This window comes from Doryrhamphus excisus, linkage group LG10 (genome assembly GCF_037039965.1).
Source record: "Doryrhamphus excisus strain RoL-2023G ecotype Guam linkage group LG10, RoL_Dexc_Guam_v1.1, whole genome shotgun sequence".
Lineage (NCBI taxonomy): Eukaryota > Metazoa > Chordata > Actinopteri > Syngnathiformes > Syngnathidae > Doryrhamphus > Doryrhamphus excisus.
Genome location: NC_136366.1, coordinates 16,846,854 through 16,871,185, shown reverse-complemented (window position 1 = coordinate 16,871,185; position 24,332 = coordinate 16,846,854). Strand labels below are relative to the sequence as shown.

The following is a 24,332-nucleotide window of genomic DNA, read 5'->3' as shown; positions in this document are numbered from 1 at the left end:
TGTGTGGGTTGGTGCTTCATCTCTTTCAGAAGTGACTCCTACCTCCATCATATCTATCAGCCAGAGCAGCCTTTCCTATCGTTGGGGATGGGGTGAAAGTAGAGGGCGGTGGAGGAGAACCACATTCTGTTAAACAGCAATACTTTCCAAAACATGACATGACCTCACACATGTGCCCCTATAGTGGAATCTGTCAGTCAGAGACACACAACAAAAACTGATAATGGTCGGTGTTTCCCCCTAGGTTTACAAGTTTTGGTTGGCGGATGGGGGCATCAAGACATCAGCATAGTTATCTAAAGCAATCACTCCTATCCAGTTACATTTCAATGACTTTCACTCCAAAGTCATTTTCACAGTCCAAAATAATCTGCAGTTATTCAGTGAATATGATTGCTTCTCTGCACAGAGCAGATGAGAAAATGTAAACGTGCACCCATGTAGAGACACAAATGTCCTGTCATGTAAATAGGATAAAACTATTTAATTTGTCTAATAATAAAAAAAAGTTATACAGTATAGTCTGGAGAATCGAAGATCTAAAGTTCATATCTCCGATTGTGATTTGCAGTTGGCTGGCAACCAGTCCAGGGTGCACCCCTGCGACCCTCGTGAGAATAAGCAGTAGAAAGTAAACGAATGAATGAGTAGTGGGTATATGCTGGAGCCTATCCCAGCTGTCTTCAGGCGAGAGGCGGGGTACACCCTGGACTGGTTGCCAGCCAATCACAGGGCTCTTCTCAGCACACGACCGGCATTGTGACGTGTTTTGCCTTGCCGCCTTATTATTATTATTATTATTCCTATTAAAATTACAGTAGAACCTTGGTTAGCATCATTAATTTCTTCCAAAAGGTCTTACTCTAACCAAAACGAATGCTAACCAAATAGATTTTTCTCATAACAAATCATTCATTCATTCATTCATTCATTCATTTTTTACAGTTTATCCTCACCAGGATCATGGGGGTGCTGGAGCCTATCCCAGCTGTCTTTGGGCGAGAGGCAGGGTACACCCTGGACTGGTCACTAGCCAATCACAGGGCACATATAGATAAACAACCATTCACACTCACATTTATACCTATGGACAATTTGGAGTCGCCAATTAACCTAGCATGTTTTTGGAATGTGGGAGGAAACCGGAGTACCCGGAGAAAACCCACGCATGCACGGGGAGAACGTGCAAACTCCATACAGAGATGGTGGGATTGAACTCGGGTCTCCTCGCTGTGAGGTCTGCGCGCTAACCACTCATCCGCTGTGCAGCCCATCCCCACTACTCGAGAGAGGAAATGCAATGAATTAGCTTAGAAAATTTGCCTGGTTTGGTTAAAAAAAATATTTTTCACTACAATTCCGTAAATCTACGTGTGACTCCGATTACATTTGTCCATCAGTTATCTTACATTATCATTCATTAGTTTTGTACTCGAAGGACCGGTTCCACTAAGATCCGAAATAACGAGCACTATATTGGGTGAGCATAGAAAAAAATAGCATGTAGTATTACTATATATACTGTAGTTTTTAAAGCGGTGTTTAAATGAGGATTTATCGTCTGTCACCAGCAGAGAAGCCATTGAGTTGGTGGTCTTGGTGGATGATGTAAATAAACACCGGTCAACATTCAATCCTTCCATTTTCTATGCCGCTTATCCTCACTGGGGTCGTGGAGGTATGCTGGAGCCTATCCCAGCTGGCTTGGGACAAGAGGCGGGGTGCACACCGGTGTAGTCGATCACAGGCCACGTATAGACAACCATTACAATGACACTATTATGTCATTTCATATACAGTAAAGTCTCGTTATATCGATATCAGTTATAACGAATTACTACTTATTACGATACTATTTTCATTTCCCGGCAAATTTCTAGTCTTTTATGATATAATTAGTTCCGTTAGTACGATACCCGGTTATTATGATAATCCGGTTACTACGATGCCCTTTTCATCTCCCGCCAGCCAATTTGGTCTGCTTATATCGATACAAAAGACACAAAACACATGCCTGCAACAGAAGAACCAACTGCGTTCGTGGTTTCTCTTGTGTGTATAGATTCTATACAGGCATGTGTTTGGCCAGCTATGTGGGGCGGATTGAGCAAGACCTGTGAACCAGGAAGTGCGGGAATCGGTGTGTGTGCTGTGCTCTGGTGGTGGAAGTGTGAAAAATAAAGTTGACTGGAAGCAGCCGTTCGCCGTGTTCTTTTTTGGTATTGAAATCCTTAAGCAAAGATTGATTTAAGCTGCTCGACATTGTTCTATACTATAGAACAATGTCGAGTGCATTATTGCCCACTTTTAATGCAGTTCGGCGCAGGATCGGATATATGGATAGTCCGGTTATATCGGTATTTTTTCCGACTCCCGAGAATATCGATATAACGAGACTTTACTGTACGTGTTTTACACTACAAGCTATTCAACAATGAGGTATTATATTATAGGAACATGTCGAAGTACACAGAAGAGTCTCTTTCTCTTTCTCTCTGTAGTCTTCTGTCATTGCGCCTGTCTCATTCCCGCAACAATGACCAGCTGTACGTAATGCCGTTCCAGTCTGCACCCCCCCTTTCAAACGTGCTAAAAGTGATGCTAAACGCAAGTGTGATAAATCACATTGTGGGTGCAAAATGATTACATTTGCATCTCTTCCTCCTATTATTGTGTGAGTTCTGACAATCTGCATATATTCTGCATATTCATGAAGGCTAGCATGTAAAATGGACGACAAGTGCTATTTTGCTGACATGACAGACGTGATCCTCGCTGCACATGTTAGTTGATCAGTTTGCAAACTTGATTGTGTTTTTATGCATGCAAACCTTTAGTACATGCGTGTCAGGCATTTTACGGTATTTAAGATATCCTTAAATTACTTCTGTTGTGATCCTTCCACTACTTACATCCCCCCGCTGATCTATGCCCCCCCCATCACTTCATTGCACTATTGTACAGATTGCACTATTGTACATATTACTGTAATATCTTGTTGCATTCATAGATCATACTGTTTATAATGTATATAATCTGAAATAGCCATACTCTAGTCACTCCATTGCAATACTGTACATATTACTGTTTTTATATATTGTCACATCCATACTGTTTATAATCTGTATACTCTACAATAGCCATATTATAGTCATTTATATCCCTGTACATATCCTCACTGTATTATAGTCATAGCCTGTCATAGTTTTTTACTACATATTTTTTTCTACATTTACTTACTACTAAGGTACAGTAAAGTCTCGTTATATCGATGTTCTCGGGAGTCGGAAAAAATACCGATATAACCGGACTATCCATATATCCGATCCTGCGCCGAACTGCATTAAAAGTGGGCGGATCTTTGATATGGCATGTAATTTTCTCCTTGAGTTCATGGATTGCGTATCTAGCATGCTTTTGTACTACAATAAATTTTGTATTACAGTAAATAAAAATAAACTTACGCTGTAGTGATAGGTTACCGGGACATAATTCACCCCGGAACTATCGATAGGGAAGGTGTTGCCACCCGCAGGGGTAGGCACGAGGGACGGGTGTTTTCCGCTTCCTGTTGTGGCTTTCATGTCTTTCATGCCTTTACGTAGCAAGAGAGTGCAAGTTAATGTTGGCAAGAAAAAAGTTTTCTCCCAAATTCGACACTCCGCCTCAGACTCCAGTTCTTCGGCGCTTCAATGCATTAAATAAAAACGTCTTTAGGCTTTTTTTAATGACTATTTCTTTTCTAAAATTCAACCAATGCAAAATCCTCACGCTTCAGTAGACAAAACCATAAACATTGTTGCATTTTTTTCAACATTTATTATTTTCATAACGCACTCTTGCAACTCAGTACATGTATGAGTACATGTATGGAAAACAAAAACTGCAACGTTTACATTACTATTATTGTACTTATTCTGCAATACGTACTTTAAAAAAATCTTCCATCTTCTTCTGCTTCCTCTTTTCACCTTTTAACACAAACGATTCAATATTGTTTAACATTTCTAAACAATCTGATGCATTTTCTCTCGACTCTAAGTAACCTCGTAATTCCATAACACTTTGCAACGCTTGTGTCTTCGTTGGAATAGGTGTGTATGCTATGTCAGTTGGTTCTTCTGTTGCAGGCATGTGTTTGGCCAGCTATGTGGGGCGGGTTGAGCATGACCTGTGAAACAGGAAGTGCGGGAATCGGTGTGTGTGCTGCGCTCTGGTGGTGGAAGTGTGAAAAATAAAGTTGACTGGAAGCAGCCGTTGGCCGTGTTCTTTTTTGGTATTGAAATCCTTAAGCAAAGATTGATTTAAGCTGCTTTTGTATCGATATAAGCAGACCAAATTGGCTGGCGGGAGATGAAAAGGGCATCGTAGTAACCGGATTATCATAATAACCGGGTATGTACTAACAGAACTAATTATATCATAAAAGACTAGAAATTTGCCGGGAAATGAAAATAGTATCGTAATAAGTAGGAATTCGTTATAACCGATATTGATATAACGAGACTTTACTGTACTTATAAAATTGCACTTCTGGTTGGATGCTAACTGCATTTTGTTGCCTTGTACCAGTGACATGAGCAATAACAATAAAGTTGAATCTAATTTAATCTAATCTAATCTACTCCCGGGGCTCCCCCACCCAGCTATTATCATGGTAGTAGATTTCATTCACCTATTCTACCCAGCAGTGACCTACCCGAGCAGAGCTTAGGGTGGTGTTGGTCATGAAGCTGGCCAAGGACGACGTCAGAGTGTCAGGGTACGACACCATGGACAGCGAGTCGGGTTGGAGTGCGGCGGCTGCCGCTGTGCCCTGTCTTGCTTTCAGAGCCTGAATTTCGCGTTGTAACACCATGCCGTCAAAACGCTCCAGGTCCTGCGGGGTGACCAGGCCTCGGACATCTGACAGTAGAGAGAACTGTGGCAGAAAAATACCGTTATTAAAAGTCCATTCAGAGGGTCTGTGGAAATGAACATTTACAGTAAAGTCTCGTTATATCGATATTGGTTAAAACGAATTACTACTTATTACGATACTATTTTCATTTCCCGGCAAATTTCTAGTCTTTTATGATATAATTAGCTCCGTTAGTACGATACACGGTTATTATGATAATCCGGTTACTACGATGCCCTTTTCATCTCCCGCCAGCCAATTTGGTCTGCTTATATCGATACAAAAGCAGCTTAAATCAATCTTTGCTTAAGGATTTCAATACCAAAAAAGAACACGGCCAACGGCTGCTTCCAGTCAACTTTATTTTTCACACTTCCACCACCAGAGTGCAGCACACACAGCGGAAAACACCCGTCCCTCGCGCCTACCCCTCCAGGTGGCAACACCTTCCCTATCGATAGTTCCGGGGTGAATTATGTCCCGGTAACCGGTAATCACTACAGCGTAAGTTTATTTTTATTTACTGTAGTACAAAATGTATTGTAGTACAAAAGCATGCTAGATACGCAATCCATGAACTCAAGGAGAAAATTACATGCCATATCAAAGATCCGCCCACTTTTAATGCAGTTCGGCGCAGGATCGGATATATGGATAGTCCGGTTATATCGGTATTTTTTCCGACTCCCGAGAATATCGATATAACGAGACTTTACTGTATATATGACCTCAAGTTAAAGGGGATCTACTGTGCTCATTTTTCAACCCTTTGTATTGAGTTGTGGACCCCAACACACCGCTGCTACACACAATAACCCACACAGAAGAGTTTCTAGATCTTCCAGAATCTGCACCTATTCCAGCTGTATTTCCTTGGATTTGTGCTTCCTGCCAAAACTGTTTTAATTTATTCCACCCACGGTCCGCCTCCGGGCACGCCCACTCCACTGTGATTGATGACATTCCCATACTACGTCCGACTACTGCTAAGAACACTTTAATTTGGTGGGTATATGGGTTGATAATAGGGATGGACTGATATGTTTTTTTGGGGGGCCGATGCTGATACCGATTTTTTTCCATCACCCTTAGCCGATGGCCAATTTTTTGATATTTGTGGCCGATACTGCTTTTGATCCCTCAATTTACATGAAAAAAATGACCATGATAACAAATATTACAGGTGTCATGTTTAAACAAATATTTATTGAAATATAAACACGGAACACAGTAGGATTCAGCTTTCTTAAACACACATTTAAACGGCATTATCAACTTTAAAGGGAATAAATATACAACCATGTGCAAAACATTTCTGTCATAGTTTAAATTCATCTAGCATTGACGTGATGACTGCTCCTACGCAGCGTGACGCGCTGTGCTTTCTTGTTGTCACACCGGGACTTAAACTGTTATGCCTAGCGATCACCCAGTGAAATGTGATGGGCTTAGTAAAGTGTTAAAAGCAAGCTAACTCTATTACTTGTGAAAACGCGCCCTTGATGTGATTCAACATTGGGGGCGGGGTACCGCACCACAAAGCTGCCCCGGCGGATGCCTGACTGTAAATCACGTGGCGGAAAATATAGCGGCGAGCCCACACGTGTATCAGCCGATACAAGGAAAAAACGCAAATATCGGCCCGATATATCTGCCGGCCGATGTATCGGTCAATCCTTAGTTGATAATAAATGAATCAGGGCGCTGCGTCCAACTCGCCTGCCCGAGGAGGAGCACTCATTGTCGGTCACACTTTGTCAAAGGCAAAGTGTCGTGGTGTCGTGGACCCGGACGACGTGCAGATAATCTGGTTTGCTCCACCTCTGTGGATGCACTGCGTGTCCGATGTTAATGTACCTTTCCCGACGAAATTCTTATTATTTTTTATTATTATTATTATTTCTCATTATTCTGTATATTTTGTATTTTCATATTTTGTATTTTTCATTCTTTTTTAATAGATGTGTCTGCACCTACTATACCAAAACAAATTCCTAGTATGTGTTTGATCATACCTGGCAATAAACCTTTTCTGATTCTGATTCTGAAAGCTGCTTCTGGCTATGGCATCATTTAACCAGACAATACTACACTCTAACTACGTTTATTAGTCAGAAAAGTGTGAAAAACATAATAGGTCCCCTTTTGTAAGTTTGTAAATGTGGCTTTTTGAAAGTTTGCGTCAAATACCAATATCCCTTAATGGTCATTTTTCTTATTGTTATCCCAGTGGAACCAGTCTATGTCAACACCACTTGGACTGGTTGACTGATCTTGACATAAGCAGTTGTTGACATAACCAAAATCAAAAATGAAATCAAGCATTGCTTACACATTTGCTAGTGACTTTTTTCAGAGACAGGAGGAAAATAGGCAATAATAAAAAAGATTTGAATCTACAGCAGTTTGTTGACATTGCATGTTTTCCATTAGTGTGTATTTGTATTTTGATTATATTTTATCATGTTTAAGCTTCTTGTACATGCATAAGTCTTTCTTCCGATGCATAATCTACAAAAACCTCAATGAAGGTAGGAGGGGACGATTTTTTTACCAAAATCAAGCATTTTCAAGCATAAAAATGGCTGAATTTGCTAAAATACAAATATAAGGTATTCAGAAAACAGTCGAAAATGTTGCAAAAGTGTGGACTTGAGTCACGTGACTTGGCCTCAAGTCACAATTTTGATGACTATGTATCCGACACGACAATATCGTCAAAGACTTGCAAGTTGACTTGGACTTTGTCATCAACGCTTCGGGATTTGATTCAGACTTTAATCTGATGGCTTGAATCAAATCACTGTCATAAATCACACTGGTGTTATTTAAAAAAAAAAAAGTTCAAAATGCATTCATTCAGAATTCGTGTTAGCATTTAGCAGTTAGCAGTTTTCTACTGATCTAGTTTTCCTAATCAATGCACTATTGTTTTCCACCATGTTGCTATGTGAGGTGAAGTGTGTTAATCTTGTGATAACTAACAATGCTTTGAAGAACAACAACATTAAGTGAAATATGCAAATAGCTTCTAAAATAACACCTTTGACTTTTTTGCATGCTATGTCATGGCTGTGGTACCCCTTTCAGGAGAATGTCTAGTGTAAAAGTGACTATAGGGATGTTATTTCATGTCTAGAGGGCTCTAATAATGTTACAAAAAACACCTTTAGAAGGTTATTAACAGGTCCTCTAAGCTCTAGGAAAATATTCCATTCATAAAGAAGGAACCAAGATTAACGTGGGATTATTGTAGTTATGTCACAATTGGTGGTTCAGGTTGCTAAGCAAATAATGATGACGCTCACCTTCGCGTGGGTGTTGAGCAGTTCAAACAGCGCCATGACCAGCTGCTCCACGCCAATGTGTCCATCCCGGTACTCTTCCATGTAGTAGTACATAGTTTGCCTCTCCGACTCAGTCAGAAGGTGGCGTGCTTGCTCCTCCAGCATGGCCCTGGATTGGTTCACCAGGCTGAACAAGGTCACCTGTGATCCAGCAACACCCTTGTAAAAGCCGGGCTGAAAAACAAACATAAGAAGTGTAGGATCTTGGAGAGGGCCGTGATGTTCAGGAAAAGAATCGGGAAAACTTCAAGAAAAAGGACAACGACAAACATGCTTTCCAAAAAGCTGACGGGAGTTTGTGGAATGAGGAAAATTCCGCTTTGAAGTGTTGAGTATGAAAAACAGTGAAACAAACCTAGTATGATAGCTGGTTAAAACGTGACTGTAACATTAGCACAGTGGCTAACATACGGTAGCTATGCTAACACTAGCCCTCACACACTCCTTAAGACCATTTTGATGGTCTTAATTTAATAAAAAGTTTTATTTTAATGTAATGTCAATGGATGTTCTTTCAGCTTTTTCTTTTTGAGCCGCATACAGATTTTTGACTTGAGCCCTTTAAATTCCGGATGCCCTTAAGAAGAATAACAATGGTGCTTACTAGTGGAGATTCAAACCCGGGGCGTCCGCTCCAAAGTCCAGAAAGCTAACCACTACACCACGGCGAGCTATAATGTCAATGGATGCATTTCACAAGTAAGAATAGGAAAATAGGACAACTGCTCCAATATGCATTGGAACTAAATTCCCGGAACCGCTAATTATCGGCCTGATATCTGCATAAAATGCGATATCAGTTGATATCGGTATCAGCTTTTTTTCCCCCGATCATGGAAACTTATTTATTCATTCATTCATTTTCTACCGCTTTTTCCTCACGAGGGTCGCGGGGGTGCTGGAGCCTATCCCAGCTGTCTTTGGGCAAGAGGCAGGGTACGCCAATCACAGGGCACATATAGACAAACAACCATTCACACTCACATTCATACCTATGGACAATTTGGAGTCGCTAATTAACCTAGCATGTTTTCTTTGGAATGTGGGAGGAAACCGGAGTACCCGGAGAAAACCCACGCATGCACGGGGAGAACATGCAAACTCCACACAGAGATGGCCGAGGGTGGAATTGAACCCTGGTCTCCTAGCTGTGAGGTCTGCGTGCTAACCACTCGACCGCCGTGCTGCCCCATGGAAACTTATATTTACAAAATATTTGTTCATTCCACCACAGGAGATACGTCATGTTAGACATCGGTATCAGCTGATATCGGTATTGGAATTTGAGAATTGGACAATATCGGCATATCATTTTTTGGCATGAAGCTAATATTGGTCATCCATAAAAATAACATGTTCTCCGACTATCAACAAACAAGACCTAACACATTCACAAATATGAACAAATATGAACAAAAAAAGCTGCACATTTCTACGTGGCACAAGCAACCATGTAGTGTCCGCTTTCGTAGTTAACACGGACACTGCTTGCTCCTGGAAGACATGTCTGACGTCGTGCTTGTTGGTGAAAACAATCCCAGACCTCCAGAGGTAAAAGAGCAAAACCCCACCAATTAAGGTCCAGCACTCAAACATATCAACAAGTTTACCCAAGAGCGTTGCTTGCTTCCAGTAAAAGACATTAAAAGCATCCTTTTATAGTCATCCCCAAACAACATGGCAACCGTGTCTCCGCTGCAAATGTGCATGGAAAGAAAATACATGACGTACATGTGTGATCAGATGTCATGTGTCAGCTGACGTGATTACACAGAACAATTACCTACCAGAATTTCTGACAAGCATCTTGGTTGGCTGGCAATGAGCACAGTGTGGTGGATATCTTTTTATGCTAATTTATCAAATCATTTCTTTTTCTTTAGTGCATGTAAACGGACTGAGTGAAGTCATAAACTACTTATTCGACAACGACAACGACAACAACAACAACAACAACAACAAAAACAATAACAACAAAAACAATAATAATATTAATAATAATAATAATAATTTATAAGAGGGGCGGCACGGCGTGCGAGTGGTTAGCGCGTAGACCTCACAGCTAGGAGGACCAGGGTTCGATTCCACCCTCGGCCATCTCTGTGTGGAGTTTGCATGTTCTCCCCGTGCATGCGTGGGTTTTCTCCGGGTACTCCGGTTTCCTCCCACATTCCAAAAACATGCTAGTTTAATTGGCGACTCCAAATTGTCCATAGGTATGAATGTGAGTGTGAATGGTTGTTTGTCTATATGTCTATATCTATATGATTGCATGACACTTTTACAGATACAATAATTCCTGGAGGACAGTTATGTGTAAAATATAGTCTGCCGGAGGCGGTGAAGTAAATTACGCAGACCATTTCCGCGGAAGGCAGCAAACCCATGGAAACATTGCAGGAAGAGGTGCAGAGTCTGGAAGATCTAGAAAGCTTTCTGTGTGGGTTATCGTGTGTAGCTGCTCTATAGGAGTCCACAATGTTCTGTGAACCAATAAACAACAAGATAGGAGCTTCAGATGTCCCTTGGGCCACACATTGGACACCATCACCTTAGGCCAGGGGTCTCAAACTCAATTTACTTGGGGGCCACTGGAGCTCGGGTCTGGGTGAGACTGGGCCGCATCAGGTTTTCCAAACCCCCCTCCCCATTTTTTTTTTTTTACTTCGCTTTGGTTCCAATTTTCTACAAGAAAAGCTCTGATAAAACATTCCACTGTTCTCAAATATCTTACTTTTTATTTTTCTACACAAAATAGATAAAAAATAAATAAACAAATCAAGAATAAAGAAAATCAATCAATCAGTAATAAATAAATAAATATAATAATAATAAAACGGCAAATAATAAAAACTTAAGAAACCACATATAGTTGGTGGGTAGACAAATTATTTTTTTCAGATTAAAATGAACAAAGCATTATTAGAGCCCTGTAGACATGACAAAACACGACTATAGTCACATTTATACTCTTTTTTATTTTTCTCTTTTTTACTTTTTATTTACAACATATTGCGCAACTGCAGGGTCTTGAGACACATGCTAACTCGCAAACTAAAGAGCTAGCGACCTAAACGGTAGCCTTCAAGTTATTTCCTTTAAACTTAAATAGCCAAAAACTTACCACTTCCACACGGATAGGGAGGATAACTATTAACAGTTATTTAACATTTAACATGAACATTAATCAAACGTAATAATTTTTTCCGCGGGATGCGTGTTTGAGACCCCTGCCTTAGGCCATGTCCACATAGTTATTTTCACAAACTGGACATTTTCCTCACTCTGGTGTGTTCATACAAATTCCATGTCCATTTAATCACAGATTCATTGGCTGTCATGTCCATTTTGCCTTATCGGAAGTCTGAAGCAGGAGCTGGAAGATTAACTGACCATATTGTGCTTTCTGACGCCTCTCTTAGTCAATATCAAAGTCATATCGATGTTACATGATGTTACACTGACATGATCTTTAAGATCACCGCTCACAGAGAAGACAACATGAACGATTTCTGTGAAGCTTTCGTCCAGGTCTAGGCAAGGAGTGTCCAAAGTATTTCCACCAAAGGTTTTTTGTCTTTTGGCACAAATCATCCATGATAATGTTCTACTGAAGGCTGGGTTTGATGTCATTTTCACAAAACATGCCACAGGCCAACCACAAAATGACCTGGAGGCTACTATAGGAGATGCCTGCTAGAGGGTGATCTTGGATGTAGGTTAGACAGAACATACAGGGGAGGGAAAGAAGTGACGCCTTGGGCGGAAAGATGGGGAAAAAGAAGGCTAGAAGATGAATGAGAAACAGGCAGAAAAGTCACCAAGTTGGGTACATACAATGAAGAGTCTCTTGCCATTTGGAGAACTTACTATCATACTACCATACTATCATACTACAGTCCGACAGTCAACTGTCATCATGTGGTGCTAATAGTAACGCTAACAGCACACAACAACAAAAAAACACTAAATATACATACACTCTAAAAAGTATCTGTTGACACCACTTGATTTAATACATAAATGCAATGTAAAAATGTAATTAATTGATTTAGATGAACTTTCCAAGTTGCTAACTTACATGAACTTAATTTAGCATGCCATATACACTCAAATTTTATTGTTGGCAAGCTTAAAACAAAATTCAAGTTGCCATGACTTTATAAAATTAGCTTGGCAACATCATTTTTTTCAACATTAACCTTTTCCATTTTAAAGAGGCTGAAGCAACATTTCATAGTGAGTAAAATGTATTTCTAATTGTTCTACTGAAGTGATGGGTTTAAATTAGTCACGGTAGATTTTCATTGAGAAAAGTCAAATTTAGCTTGTTTAACTGAGCTAGTTTAGCCGTGTAAGTGCTACCTACAGCAGCTGTTACCCAAGTGCCACAGCCACATTTTTTCTGAAATGTTACATTATATATATATTATATATATAATATATATATACGTATATATACAGTAAAGTCTCGTTATATCGATATCGGTTAAAACGAATTACTGCTTATGTAATATGACCTGTGAACCAGGAAGTGCGGGAATCGGTGTGTTTGCTGTGCTCTGGTGGTGGAAGTGTGAAAAATAAAGTTGACTGGCAGCAGCCGTTCGCCGTGTTCTTTTTTGGTATTGAAATCCTTAAGCAAAGATTGATTTAAGCTGCTCATTATTGCCCACTTTTAATGCAGTTCAGCGCAGGATCGGATATATCGACAGTCCGGTTATATCGATATTTTTTCCAACTCCCGACAATATCGATATAACGAGACTTTACTGTATATATATATATATATATATATATAAAGTTACTGCTACTTAAAAAGCTGTGTGCATTGTTATTATAATTAAGTAGACAACAAATTAAACTACTTTGAATAAAATGATTAAGTTAGTCAACTTAACATGTTATTTTGAGTTATGAACTTAAAAACTTGTCCCATGACAACAATTATTCAGTAAGCATTACTTAAAATAAGCTTTGAGTGAAGAGGAAAGCTACTTCGTGCAATGCAATATTGTTTCTTGGTTCAAAGCAATTTCAAATTAAGTTGTCATAACTAAGAAAGACTAATGGAAACTGTTGATTTTTTTTGTTGAGGCTAAACATTTATTTTTTGAGTGTACAGGGATGCTTCGATCTGAGTTTTATGCTGCTGATTCCCATACCGATCATCTGTGAGTGAAATCGGACAGAATTCCTGGCTGCCCCCCTGCTATTGGACATACAATATGAAATAAAGAACCATAACCTTATCTTTAGTTTAGAACACATTTTACTCACATTTTCAAAAGAACCATAATGGTGGCCAGCACTCAACTCAACTCTGAACCCCAGTCGTCACTCCCTGGCTGCCATTTACGTATTTACACATTTATAGCAACACAAGTTTAGTCTTAGAGTGGAAGTATACTTTTTGGGGGAATTTTGCCCATCATTCCCAATCCTTTTTTTTGTGTCCCGTCCAGTCATTGGGGCAGATAGTATTGTTGATCTAAATGCCCTTACATGCTAAAGGTTCGACCACCGACACAGGACCGCCCTGGCCGGACAGAAGAGGCTCTGACCCACTGCCCCATGGAGGACCAGGTGGCAGAGATGGAACACCCAGCGCCAGACCCCCGCAGAGCCCACCCGCCCTATCATCATTCCCAATCCTGGCTGCACGGCGACCGAGTGGTTATCACACAGGCCACACAGCTAGGAAACGCAAGTTCAATTCCACCCTCGGCCATCTCTGTGTGGAGTTTGCATGTTCTCCCCGTGCATGCGTGGGTTTTCTCCGGGTACTCCGGTTTCCTCCCACATTCCAAAAACATGCTAGGTTAATTGGTGACTTCAAATTGTCCATAGGTATGAATGTGAGTTTGAATGGTTGTTTGTCTATATGTGCCCTGTAATTGGCTGGCCACCAGTCTCGTCCGAAGACAGCTGGGATAGGCTCCAGCGCCCCCGCGACCCTTGCGAGGATAAGCGGTAGAAAATGAATGAATTCCCAATCCTTACGTATGTGAAACATGGGCACATATTTTGTTCGCTTTTCTGTGCATTCAAACGAGTTAATGTGAGTTAGCTTACAATGCTGTCATTGGGATACACCTATTTTGACTATTTCTGTTCAGCCATTGGGGCAGATAATATTATTGATCTAAATGCCCTCACATGCCAAACATTATGAAACCCTCTCATAAAAAAAAAATAAAAAATTAAAAAAAGAGGGCTTCATAGTCAAGTTTTCTTTCTGCTTTTTCCTGGTAATGGAGTCGCCACAGTGGATCTTTTTGATCCGCATATTGATTTTTGGCTTGAGCCCTTTATATTCCGGATGCCCTTCCTGGCAAATATGATGATGAATACCGATGGTTACTAGTAGAGATTCGAACCCGAGGCATCCACACCAAAGTCCAGAACGTATCCACTACACCAGTTTCATAGTCAAAATAGGTGTAATAGGTGTAAGAGCGGTACACTGTTGCTATGGAGCCATATATCCATCTGCCAACGTGAAATTAAGAGCTACCAAGATGAATATCCAACGTCCAATGTGAAAAACTAACTTCACCACGATAAACAAGCAAGGTGAATGGAGTAAATTTGGGTCAATTGGTTGGCTAAAGCTAAACTGTTAACATCAGGTAAAACATTATATTAGCTGGACATTCAAATTGGCTAATTTCAGCCCAACAAGCCCATGGTTGAACTAGATGAACACTTCCTTGTCTTCTTGTTTGGTGTGAAATGAAATCAAATGAACAATTGCGGGAGAATTAGAATGTCAGAGCCACTTCCAATTGATATTCGATTCCCAAACGTGGTAATGACCCACCACAGGAAAGTGCATATACTTTGGTTGGAATTATGGTAGCTTTAAAATTCGCACTGGAAACCGTGTTGCTGGGGACATCTTTTATAAGATTATTTGGGAAGGTCGGGGAGGCCAGATTAAAAAGCTCAATAGGCCGTATATCAGGGGTCTCAAACACGCCAAATGTGGCCCGCAGGACACTAGTTTGAGGCCCCCGCCTTGATATGAAAGTTTAATGTTAGTGCGGCCCGCGCAAGTTTGATATGGATGCTGTATGGTATCATGAACCCAGAAAAAATTATTACGTTTGATTAATGTTCATGTTAAAGGTTAAATAACTGTTAATAGTTATCCTCCCTATCCGTGTGGAAGTGGTAAGTTTTTGGCTATTTAAGTTTAAAGGAAATAACTTGAAGGCTACCGTTTAGGTCGCTAGATCTCCAGTTTGCGAGTTAGCATGTGTCTCAAGACCCTGCAGTTGCGCAATATGTTGTAAATAAAAAAAGTATAAATGTGACTATAGTCGTGTTTTGTCATGTCTACAGGGCTCTAATAATGCTTTGTTCATTTTAATCGGAAAAAAATAATTTGTCTACCCACCAACTATATGTGGTTTCTTAAGTTTTTATTATTTGCTGTTTTATTATTATTATTATATTTATTTATTTATTTTCTTTATTCTTGATTTATTTATTTTTCATCTTATTTTGTGTAGAAAAATAAAAATTAAGATTTGAGAACAGTGGAATGTTTTATCAGAGCTTTTCTTGTAGAAAATTGAAACCAAAGCGAAGTTTAACATTTTTTTTTGTTTTGAATAAATGCGTTTTTTTGTTTTTTTTTGGAAAACCTGATGCGGCCCAGTCTCACCCAGACCCTAGCTCCAGTGGCCCCCAGGTAAATTGAGTTTGAGACCCCTGCCGTACATACCGTATAGCTTAGCCATGCCTGGCATATAGTATCACTGTCATTTCTTCCACAGGGAGACAACTGAATGAAAGCCTCCTTCAGGTTTGTCGGAATCCAGTCCGATCGCACTTACTGCCATTGTTCATAACCCCCAGAATGCATATTTGCATGTTTTGTGGGCATTGCTATGGTAACAGCATTACAGTTTTGACGTTCATTCCTTTTTGGGTATTTCAGCTCGGAGATTGCCTTTCTCAGCATTCACATGCAATTTCTGAAAATCTCTAGTTTCTCCGTTATTTTCCGAAAGATATGTATGTAGATCTCATGAATCAGAAGAACAACATTTGTCTTAGATGAGTACCAGACAGAAACATGAGGTTGAAGCTGAGACTCACTGTGCTTCTGTCTGCCTTCCCCTCATTTAAGGGGAGTAGCTGCTCAAATATCCAGGCAGGACAGCAACTCCAATAACCAAAGTGAAATCTGGCGATACCGTGTATGAATCCCAATCACGATGATGCTCACCTCCAGAAATTTTCTCAGTTAGTGTCCATGCGTCTGTTACTTAACTCAAGGGCGGTAGGGGGAGGGAGAGGGGGGTGTGAACCCTTGGGATCACACGAGAAATGCGAGCAGCCAGTCAGCCTCTCGCTGTCTTATTATGAAGCAGATTGTCACTTGAAGGAGCTAATAAAAATCGGTCGTCAATCAATTGGAATGGAACACCTGCAGTAATGATGCTCTGCTTGGGAGGACATTTTACTGTAAGAAGACCACATTACAGTTAATAGACGTCTTGTAAGGCTACTTCATTGGCTGGACTATCCATCTCCAAGGTCATTCTTCAGCGGGGATCTTTAAACGCAACAAGATAAGGCTGGTCTGTTTATAGCAGTGTTTAAGAACCCGTAAAGGTCGACCATCGATTGATTAAAAAGCGTATCCGATGAAGCAAGCTGAAACACCAATACAGAAAAAAAATTACACTTATTGTACAAGAAAAGAGCAAAAAGAAAATGTGTATTTAAGGGGTATTATTTTGAATCATTAAGCTGGCAACAACCAAACTTTTAATGGGGTGAGTCACCTGATATTCTGAAATGTGTTTGGTTTCAAGCCAATCAATCAACAACAGACCCGATCTTGATCATGAATGATTACCTACAATCAAAGGCAAACACACTCAACTTCTCACTACAAAAATGTCATGTGATCAAGTTTGTACCATTCTGACTACATAGGGGTACCACAGCTGGGCAGAGGTACTCCTAAGCGCTATGAAAAACGTAAACAGTGAATAAAATGGATGAGTTATGTACAACTCCACACATCACCCACAGTCCCAAAGACTTTTCAATGTCATAATTTTCATTTTCTACCGCTTTTTCCTCATGAGGGTCGCGGGGGTGCTAATTAGTTTAGTTAATTCGTTTTTCAACTTATTTGATCGTGTTTACAAATTTGTATCACATGCACATCATCATGTGAATATTCTTGCCAACATTCATTCATTCATTTTCTACCGCTTTTCCTCACAAGGGTCGTGGGGGGGGGGTGCTGGAGCCTATCCCAGCTGTCTTTGGGCGAGAGGCGGGGTACACCCTGGACTGGTTGCCAGCCAATCACAGGGCACATATAGACAAACAACCATTCACACTCACATTCATACCATTTGGAGTCGCCAATTAACCTAGCATGAACTTTGTCATGTATATATTTAGTTAATTAGTTTTTCAACTCATTTGATCATGTTTACAAATTTGTATCACATGCACACTCTCATTGTTTACATCATCTGTCTTCGTATGTGAATATGAATGAGTACACTTTGGACTGGTCGCCAGCCAATCACAGGGCACATATAGACAAACAACCAATTTGGAGTCGCCAATTAACCTAGCATGTTTTTGGAATGTGGGAGGAAAACGGAGTACCCGGAGAAAACCCACGCATGCACGGGGAGAACATGCAAACTCCACACAGAGATGGCCGAGGGTGGAATTGAACCCTGGTTGAACCCTAGCTGTGAAGTCTGCGCGCTACCCACTCGACTAACCCGCCCAATTTTCACAGCAGCTTACCAAATAATGCTATTGAGCTCGCTGACCACCGCATACATGGACTGACAGAACAGTGGCTTAAACCGGCTAGACCGAATGCGGTCTATGTGAAATTAAATCTGTTTATTTGTAGTGATCGCCACTTAAAAGAGTGGAGTAGTCACTGTATTTTTACAACGTGTCACCATTAAAAATGCTAACAGAAGATGTACATAAGTTATTTCGTTAAGAAAGTCACATTTGCCTCATCCATTCTTCCATCATCAGTGTTCAGCAAATTACCTCCATCTATTTATTTTCTATGCCGTTTATCCTGACTAGGGTTGCAGGTATGCTGGAGCCTATCCCAGCTGTCTTCGGGCGAGAGGCCTGGACTGGTCGCCAGTCGCCAATTAACCTAACATGCAATGTTTTCGGAATGTCGGAGTACCCGGAGAAAACCCACACACGGGGAGAACATGTAAACTCCACACAGAGATGCCAAGCGGAGAATCGAATCGGAGAATCGAACCCTGATTAATTACATCACCACTCACTCACATTGTAACGTGGCACATCATTACAGTCAAGACTGCATTGCTTTTTGCAATTGTTCATACAGTACATCTCATAAATCTAAGTTTTTTCCTTGAAGAAAACTTGCATATTAGGAAGGATGCCACAGGTCAGCAGGCAAACACAGAGAATCCACATTTTTTGGCGATTCTGTACAACACCTAATAAAATACTGTAGCTCCCTAATTCAATCAATTTGAAGGACTTTATGAGGTTGTCCACAAAATAAAAAGGTCTAACAAACACGAGAATTTACAAGATCATGGGCAGAGCCGTCCACAGTAAGGCATTTCTATATTGGCTACTGGGATTGTTGTGATTTAATCAAGTAGAAGCTATAATGTTCCTCCATCAGACAGACTAATGAGAGGGCTTTGAGAGGAGAGTGTGGACCTTGAAGTCACATTCTGTATGCTACGCCATAAAGGAACTTCGGCATGGTAAAACAACAACAGCTTTCTCCCGTTGATGCAACGGGATTTGCATGAGAGATTAAATAAATGCATGAATAAAAGTACGTGACTCTTGGACGGCCAATACAGATAAAGAAACAATTTTAACAATGGTGACACTAATTGAAATAACCAAAACAAAACCAAATCACCAAAACATATTAGGATTCATGGATTATAGACAATTCATCATAATATTCATTCATTTTCTACCGCTTTTCCTCACAGGGGTCGCGGGGGTGCTGGAGCCTATCCCAGCTGTCTTCTGCAAGAGGCGGTACACCCTGGACTGGTCGCCAGCCAATCACAGGGCACATATAGACAAACAACCATTCACACTCACATTCATACCTATGGACAATTTGGAGTGGCCAATTAACCTAGCATGTTTTTGGAATGTGGGAGGAAACCGGAGTACCCGGAGAAAACCCACGCATGCACGGGGAGAACATGCAAACTCCACACAGAGATGGCCGAGGGTGGAATTGAACCCTGGTCTCCTAGCTGTGAGATCTGCGCGCTAACCACTCGACCGCCATGCCGCCCTAATCATAATATCTTAATCAATAAATTAGAACAGTACAGTAGAAGAGAAATCTTTATGCATTCATATGGATTGTGGCGTACCTCAAGGGTCACTACTGGGACTTGATTATCTTAACCCTTAAGGATCCAGACTTTTTTTTCCACCAGGCTCAGAATTTGTCAGATTCCTGTCTCCACGACACCATCTCATCAAAATATCTGATCCACTCTTCCTCATCTCTTGAACACACCCAGCAGGTCAGTGGCCGATCGATCAGAGCATCCCTAGTATCCATCCATCCATCCATCCAGCCATTTTTTCTACTTGTATCTCAGTATGGAAGGCCGGACTTCCCAGTTCCACTGGGAGAACACTGTGACATCTTCAGCATGTCCTAGTTCTGCCTCATCTCTATATGTATTTCATTTCAAAATGTTTTCTTCATGTTAAACTACAATTGTAAAACTAGAAAGAAATTTGTGTTAACATTTATGGAAAAACTAATTCGGTTTGAGTATGTTTTGGGTAGAGTTGGACCTTCTGGAATAGATAAATGAATGAATTAACCAAGGTTCCGATGTATTTTCTTAAGCTCTCAAGACTCAAAATGAATATTATTTCCAAGTGACACCACTGCATGTCGTTCAGGGGACATTGTAAATGAGCTAATGGAGAATAATCCCACTGGAAATCAACCAATTAGAGGTCTACACAGAGCGGCTGGCCCCACGGCTGGCCGGACTCCTCGGCTAAGAGGGCGGGGCGGGCTGAAGAAATCTCAAGAACATGGCCACAGGCTATGGAAAACTAATATAAAAAAATATTGATAGCCTCATTTGTTTCTTGAAAGGTCACCTATGTTGTCCATAATGCTTCCTTATATCATCTTTTTCACACAATTTATAATATCTTGAGCTGAAAGGAGGTAATTTAATTTTTGCGCTTGTTCAGCCGGCTGACGGCTGCTCAAATCTCACCATGGCTGTGGGGCGGGGCGGCCAAGGAAAAGCACAGCCGTGTAGACCTCTAGAACCAATTAAAAAGGTGATGCGAGAAAAAACAAACTTAACTAAAACAAAAATAATGTTGGCAATTGCAGTGGTTAGCGCGCAGACCTCACAGCTAGGAGACCAGGGTTCAATTCCACCCTCGGCCATCTCTGTGTGGAGTTTGCATGTTCTCCCCGTGCATGCGTGGGTTTTCTCCGGGTACTCCGGTTTCCTCCCACATTCCAAAAACATGCTAGGTTAATTGGCGACTCCAAATTGTCCATAGGTATGAATGTGAGTGTGAATGGTTGTTTGTCTATATGTGCCCTGTGATTGGCTGGCGACCAGTCCAGAGTGTACCACGCCTCTCGCCCAAAGACAGCTGGGATAGGCTCCAGCATCTCTGCAACCCTTGTGAGAAAAAGCGGAAGAAAATGAATGAATGAATGTTGGCAATTGCAGGAAGAATATTCACATACGAAGAAAGATGAGTAAACAACGAGAGTGTGCATGTGATACAAATTTGTAAACATGATCAAATAAGTTGAAAAACTCATTCATTCATTCATTTTCTACCGCTTTTCCTCACGAGGGTTGCAAGGGTGCTGGAGCCTATACCAGTTGAAAAACTAATTTAACTAAATAAATACATGACAAAGTGCTAAGAAGCATTGGAATACTAAATAATGCACAACACACTCTGAGCCACATATTCCTCCACACACTCCACTGTTCACTGCAGGGAAATAATGATTAAAACACACTACAGCTAAAAATGTTATCTAAGCCATCAACAACCTGCCCCCCCCCCCCAAAAAAAATATCGTACACGTACAACTTCCAAGCAAAATGATCAAACGAAGGGAACGGAAATCATGAAGGAGTACTCAAAGGCAGACATGGCAGGCAAATCACAGGTGAGTTTAACGTAAAGCAGGTAACGAGGTCAAAGAACAGGCAACGTCTGGTAAGAAAGCGAGAAACGGCGCCCTAACTGGGCCTTTGTCAAATCCCAGAAATTCTATGTTGTTATTGTCAAGCTAGAAAGGCCCTCTGTAAAAAGAGAGGAATGGTTGTGACATGACCTATTTAATAACAATGTCCTGACATCTCACCCGCAAACATCGTCTAATTCCAAAGGACGAGTGGCCACTAACGAGGCAGGTGAACCACCTATTGCTATGCAGGCCACGCCGGGCAACAACCACAACAACAACTCGCAAGAGACACACATTAAAATTTACAACTGAAGAAGGCTTTTGGATTAAAGGTGAAACCTTTCTGCAAAGAAGAAGAGTCCAGTTGCCTCCAGGCTTTGCAGAACAAAAATCGAGAGCGTGAGGACTTGACATGAAAGACACGGAACTGGCACTAGACTGAGAGACTAGAGGACATAAATAGGGCAGATGAAGAGGAGCGTTGAGAAACCTGATAAGACACAATCGACAATATGTCTATTTTTTCCCAGAACCCTCCCCATCGCTCTTCAATTCCCATTGTTCACCTGGAAAACAATCCAGTTTAAGTGCTAAATATGCCTGATGATCCATGAACAGATGGAATTGGATTCATAGAGTTCCGTGGGCAAAACAACTTTTGTGTAACATAGCACACAACCGTGGATCATTCAAGGACCGCCGAACAAAATGTGAACTCTCAATGCTTGACATTATAGTTGTAAATCTTTTTGTGATTTGCTAGCAAGCTAGCACTGTTGACTTGGACCTTCAGCAGTGTCAGGGGTATTTCTTCCTGTTTCTTCTAATTTTTCAAAAACTAAACGGCCGACTATACCAAGCTAGCCCTGTCAACTTGGACTTGCCTGATCCACTTGTGATACTCTTCCTCATCTCTTGAACACACCCAGCAGGTCAGTGGCCGATCGATCAGAGCATCCCTAGTATCCATCCATCCATCCATCCATCCATCCATCCATCCATCCAGCTAGCCATCAATTTTTTTCTACTTTTATCTCAGTAGGGAAGGCCAGACTTCCCGGTCTTTGGCCACCTCTTCCAGTTCCACTGGGAGAACACTGTGACATCTTCAGCATGTCCTAGTTCTGCCTCATCTCTATATGTATTTCATTTCAAAATGTTTTCTTTATTTTAAACTATAATTGTAAAACTAGAAAAAAATTTGTGTTAACATTTATGGAAAAACTAATTCGGTTTGAGTATGTTTTGGGTAGAGTTGGACCTTCTGGAATAGATAAATGAATGAATTAACCAAGGTTCCGATGTATTTTCTTAAGCTCTCAAGACTCAAAATGAATATTATTTCCAAGTGACACCACTGCATGTCGTTCAGGGGACATTGTAAATGAGCTAATGGAGAATAATCCCACTGGAAATCAACCAATTAAAAAGGTGATGCGAGAAAAACCAAACTTAACTAAAACAAAAATAATGTTGGCAATTGCAGTGGTTAGCGCACAGACCTCACAGCTAGGAGACGAGGGTTCAATTCCACCCTCGGGCATCTCTGTGTGGAGTTCCCCATGCATGCGTGGGTTTTCTCCGGGTACTCCGGTTTCCTCCCACATTCCAAAAACATGCTAGGTTAATTAGCGACTCCAAATTGTCCATAGGTATGAATGTGAGTGTGAATGGTTGTTTGTCTATATGTGCCCTGTGATTGGCTGGCGACCAGTCCAGGGTGTACCACGCCTCTTACAGAAGACAGCTGGGATAGGCTCCAGCACCCCCGCGACCCTCCTGAGGAAAAGCGGTAGAAAATGAATGAATATTATGATGAACTTTCTATAATCCACGAATCCTAATATGTTTTGGTGATTTGGTTTTGTTTTGGTTATTTTAATTAGTGTCACCATTGTTAAAATTGTTTCTTTATCTGTATCTTGTGAGGACAAGTGGTAGAAAATGAATGAATGGATGTTGGCAATTGCAGGAAGAATATTCACATACGAAGAAAGATGATGTAAACAATGAGAGGGTGCATGTGATACAAATTTGTAAACATGATCAAATAAGTTGAAAAACTAATTAACTAAATAAAACCTTTTCTAAAACCTAGAAGACCGACTTTGTGCATCACTTGTACCCTTCTCCTTGAAGGACTCTTCTTGATAGAGGGATGTGTCCACCAACTAGAGCAAAATACTTTTGTTACATTAGATGCGGCGGGCACATCGGATAGAGTAGGTTGTAGCCAACCTGCTAGTCCGGTTAGCATTAGCCCTGAGCGGCTTGCTAACCAGGGTGGGCCTGTTCAGATGCATAATACATTTACTCCTTTAGCTAGCCCTACTCCAACACAGTACTGGCTCCTGCACGCTAGTCATAGGTGACGCCATCACTCCTAACATCAAGCTTAAGAACCCAACCACTGCAATGTGCATTCCGGGGGCAGGAGAACCCAACATTGAAGCTAGCCTTAGGGGGCTGACTTGCAATAAGCCTAAACACCAGCTGATACCTGATACCAGGATGGGGCAATCAGAGATTACAAATAGGAACATAGCAGGAACTTGTAATCTCACCAAAGAGATGTGTTGGCATTGAGTAGTTTTCTCAGCTCCCTTGCCTGCCAGAGGCAATGATGAGAGGTTTAGTGGATTATTCTAGCTTAACCGGTAGCTGGCTAGCTTCTGTAGAGAACAGGCACTGCAGTTTTTTGGCCTTCCTTCTGGAGGAACCCCCGAGGTACCCTTTTGAGAAATATAGATTACCTTTTGAGCGTCACAATGATCCACACACCAGAACAAATCGAGGCACAGGTGATTAGCGAGCGTGTTAAAACGGGTGTGGAGTCTGTTAGGTTATGGCT

The 24,332-nt window shown here is 41.0% G+C and overlaps 1 protein-coding gene across 3 annotated transcripts in view; it reads right to left on the bottom strand.

Moving 5' to 3' along the window:
- whrna (whirlin a) overlaps positions 1–24,332 on the bottom strand; it is a 154,888-nt gene that overhangs the window by 32,567 nt on the left and 97,989 nt on the right. For 2 of the 3 annotated variants that reach the window (XM_078794224.1, XM_078794225.1), the window contains exons 6-8: positions 8,209–8,421; positions 4,700–4,921; positions 43–75 (exon numbers count right to left, since the gene is read on the bottom strand). In XM_078794224.1, coding sequence (XP_078650350.1) covers positions 43–75; positions 4,700–4,921; positions 8,209–8,421 — 468 coding nt within the window. The remainder of the gene's footprint in view (positions 1–42; positions 76–4,699; positions 4,922–8,208; positions 8,422–24,332) is intronic. The other variant, XM_058064923.2, reaches the window with a different exon arrangement.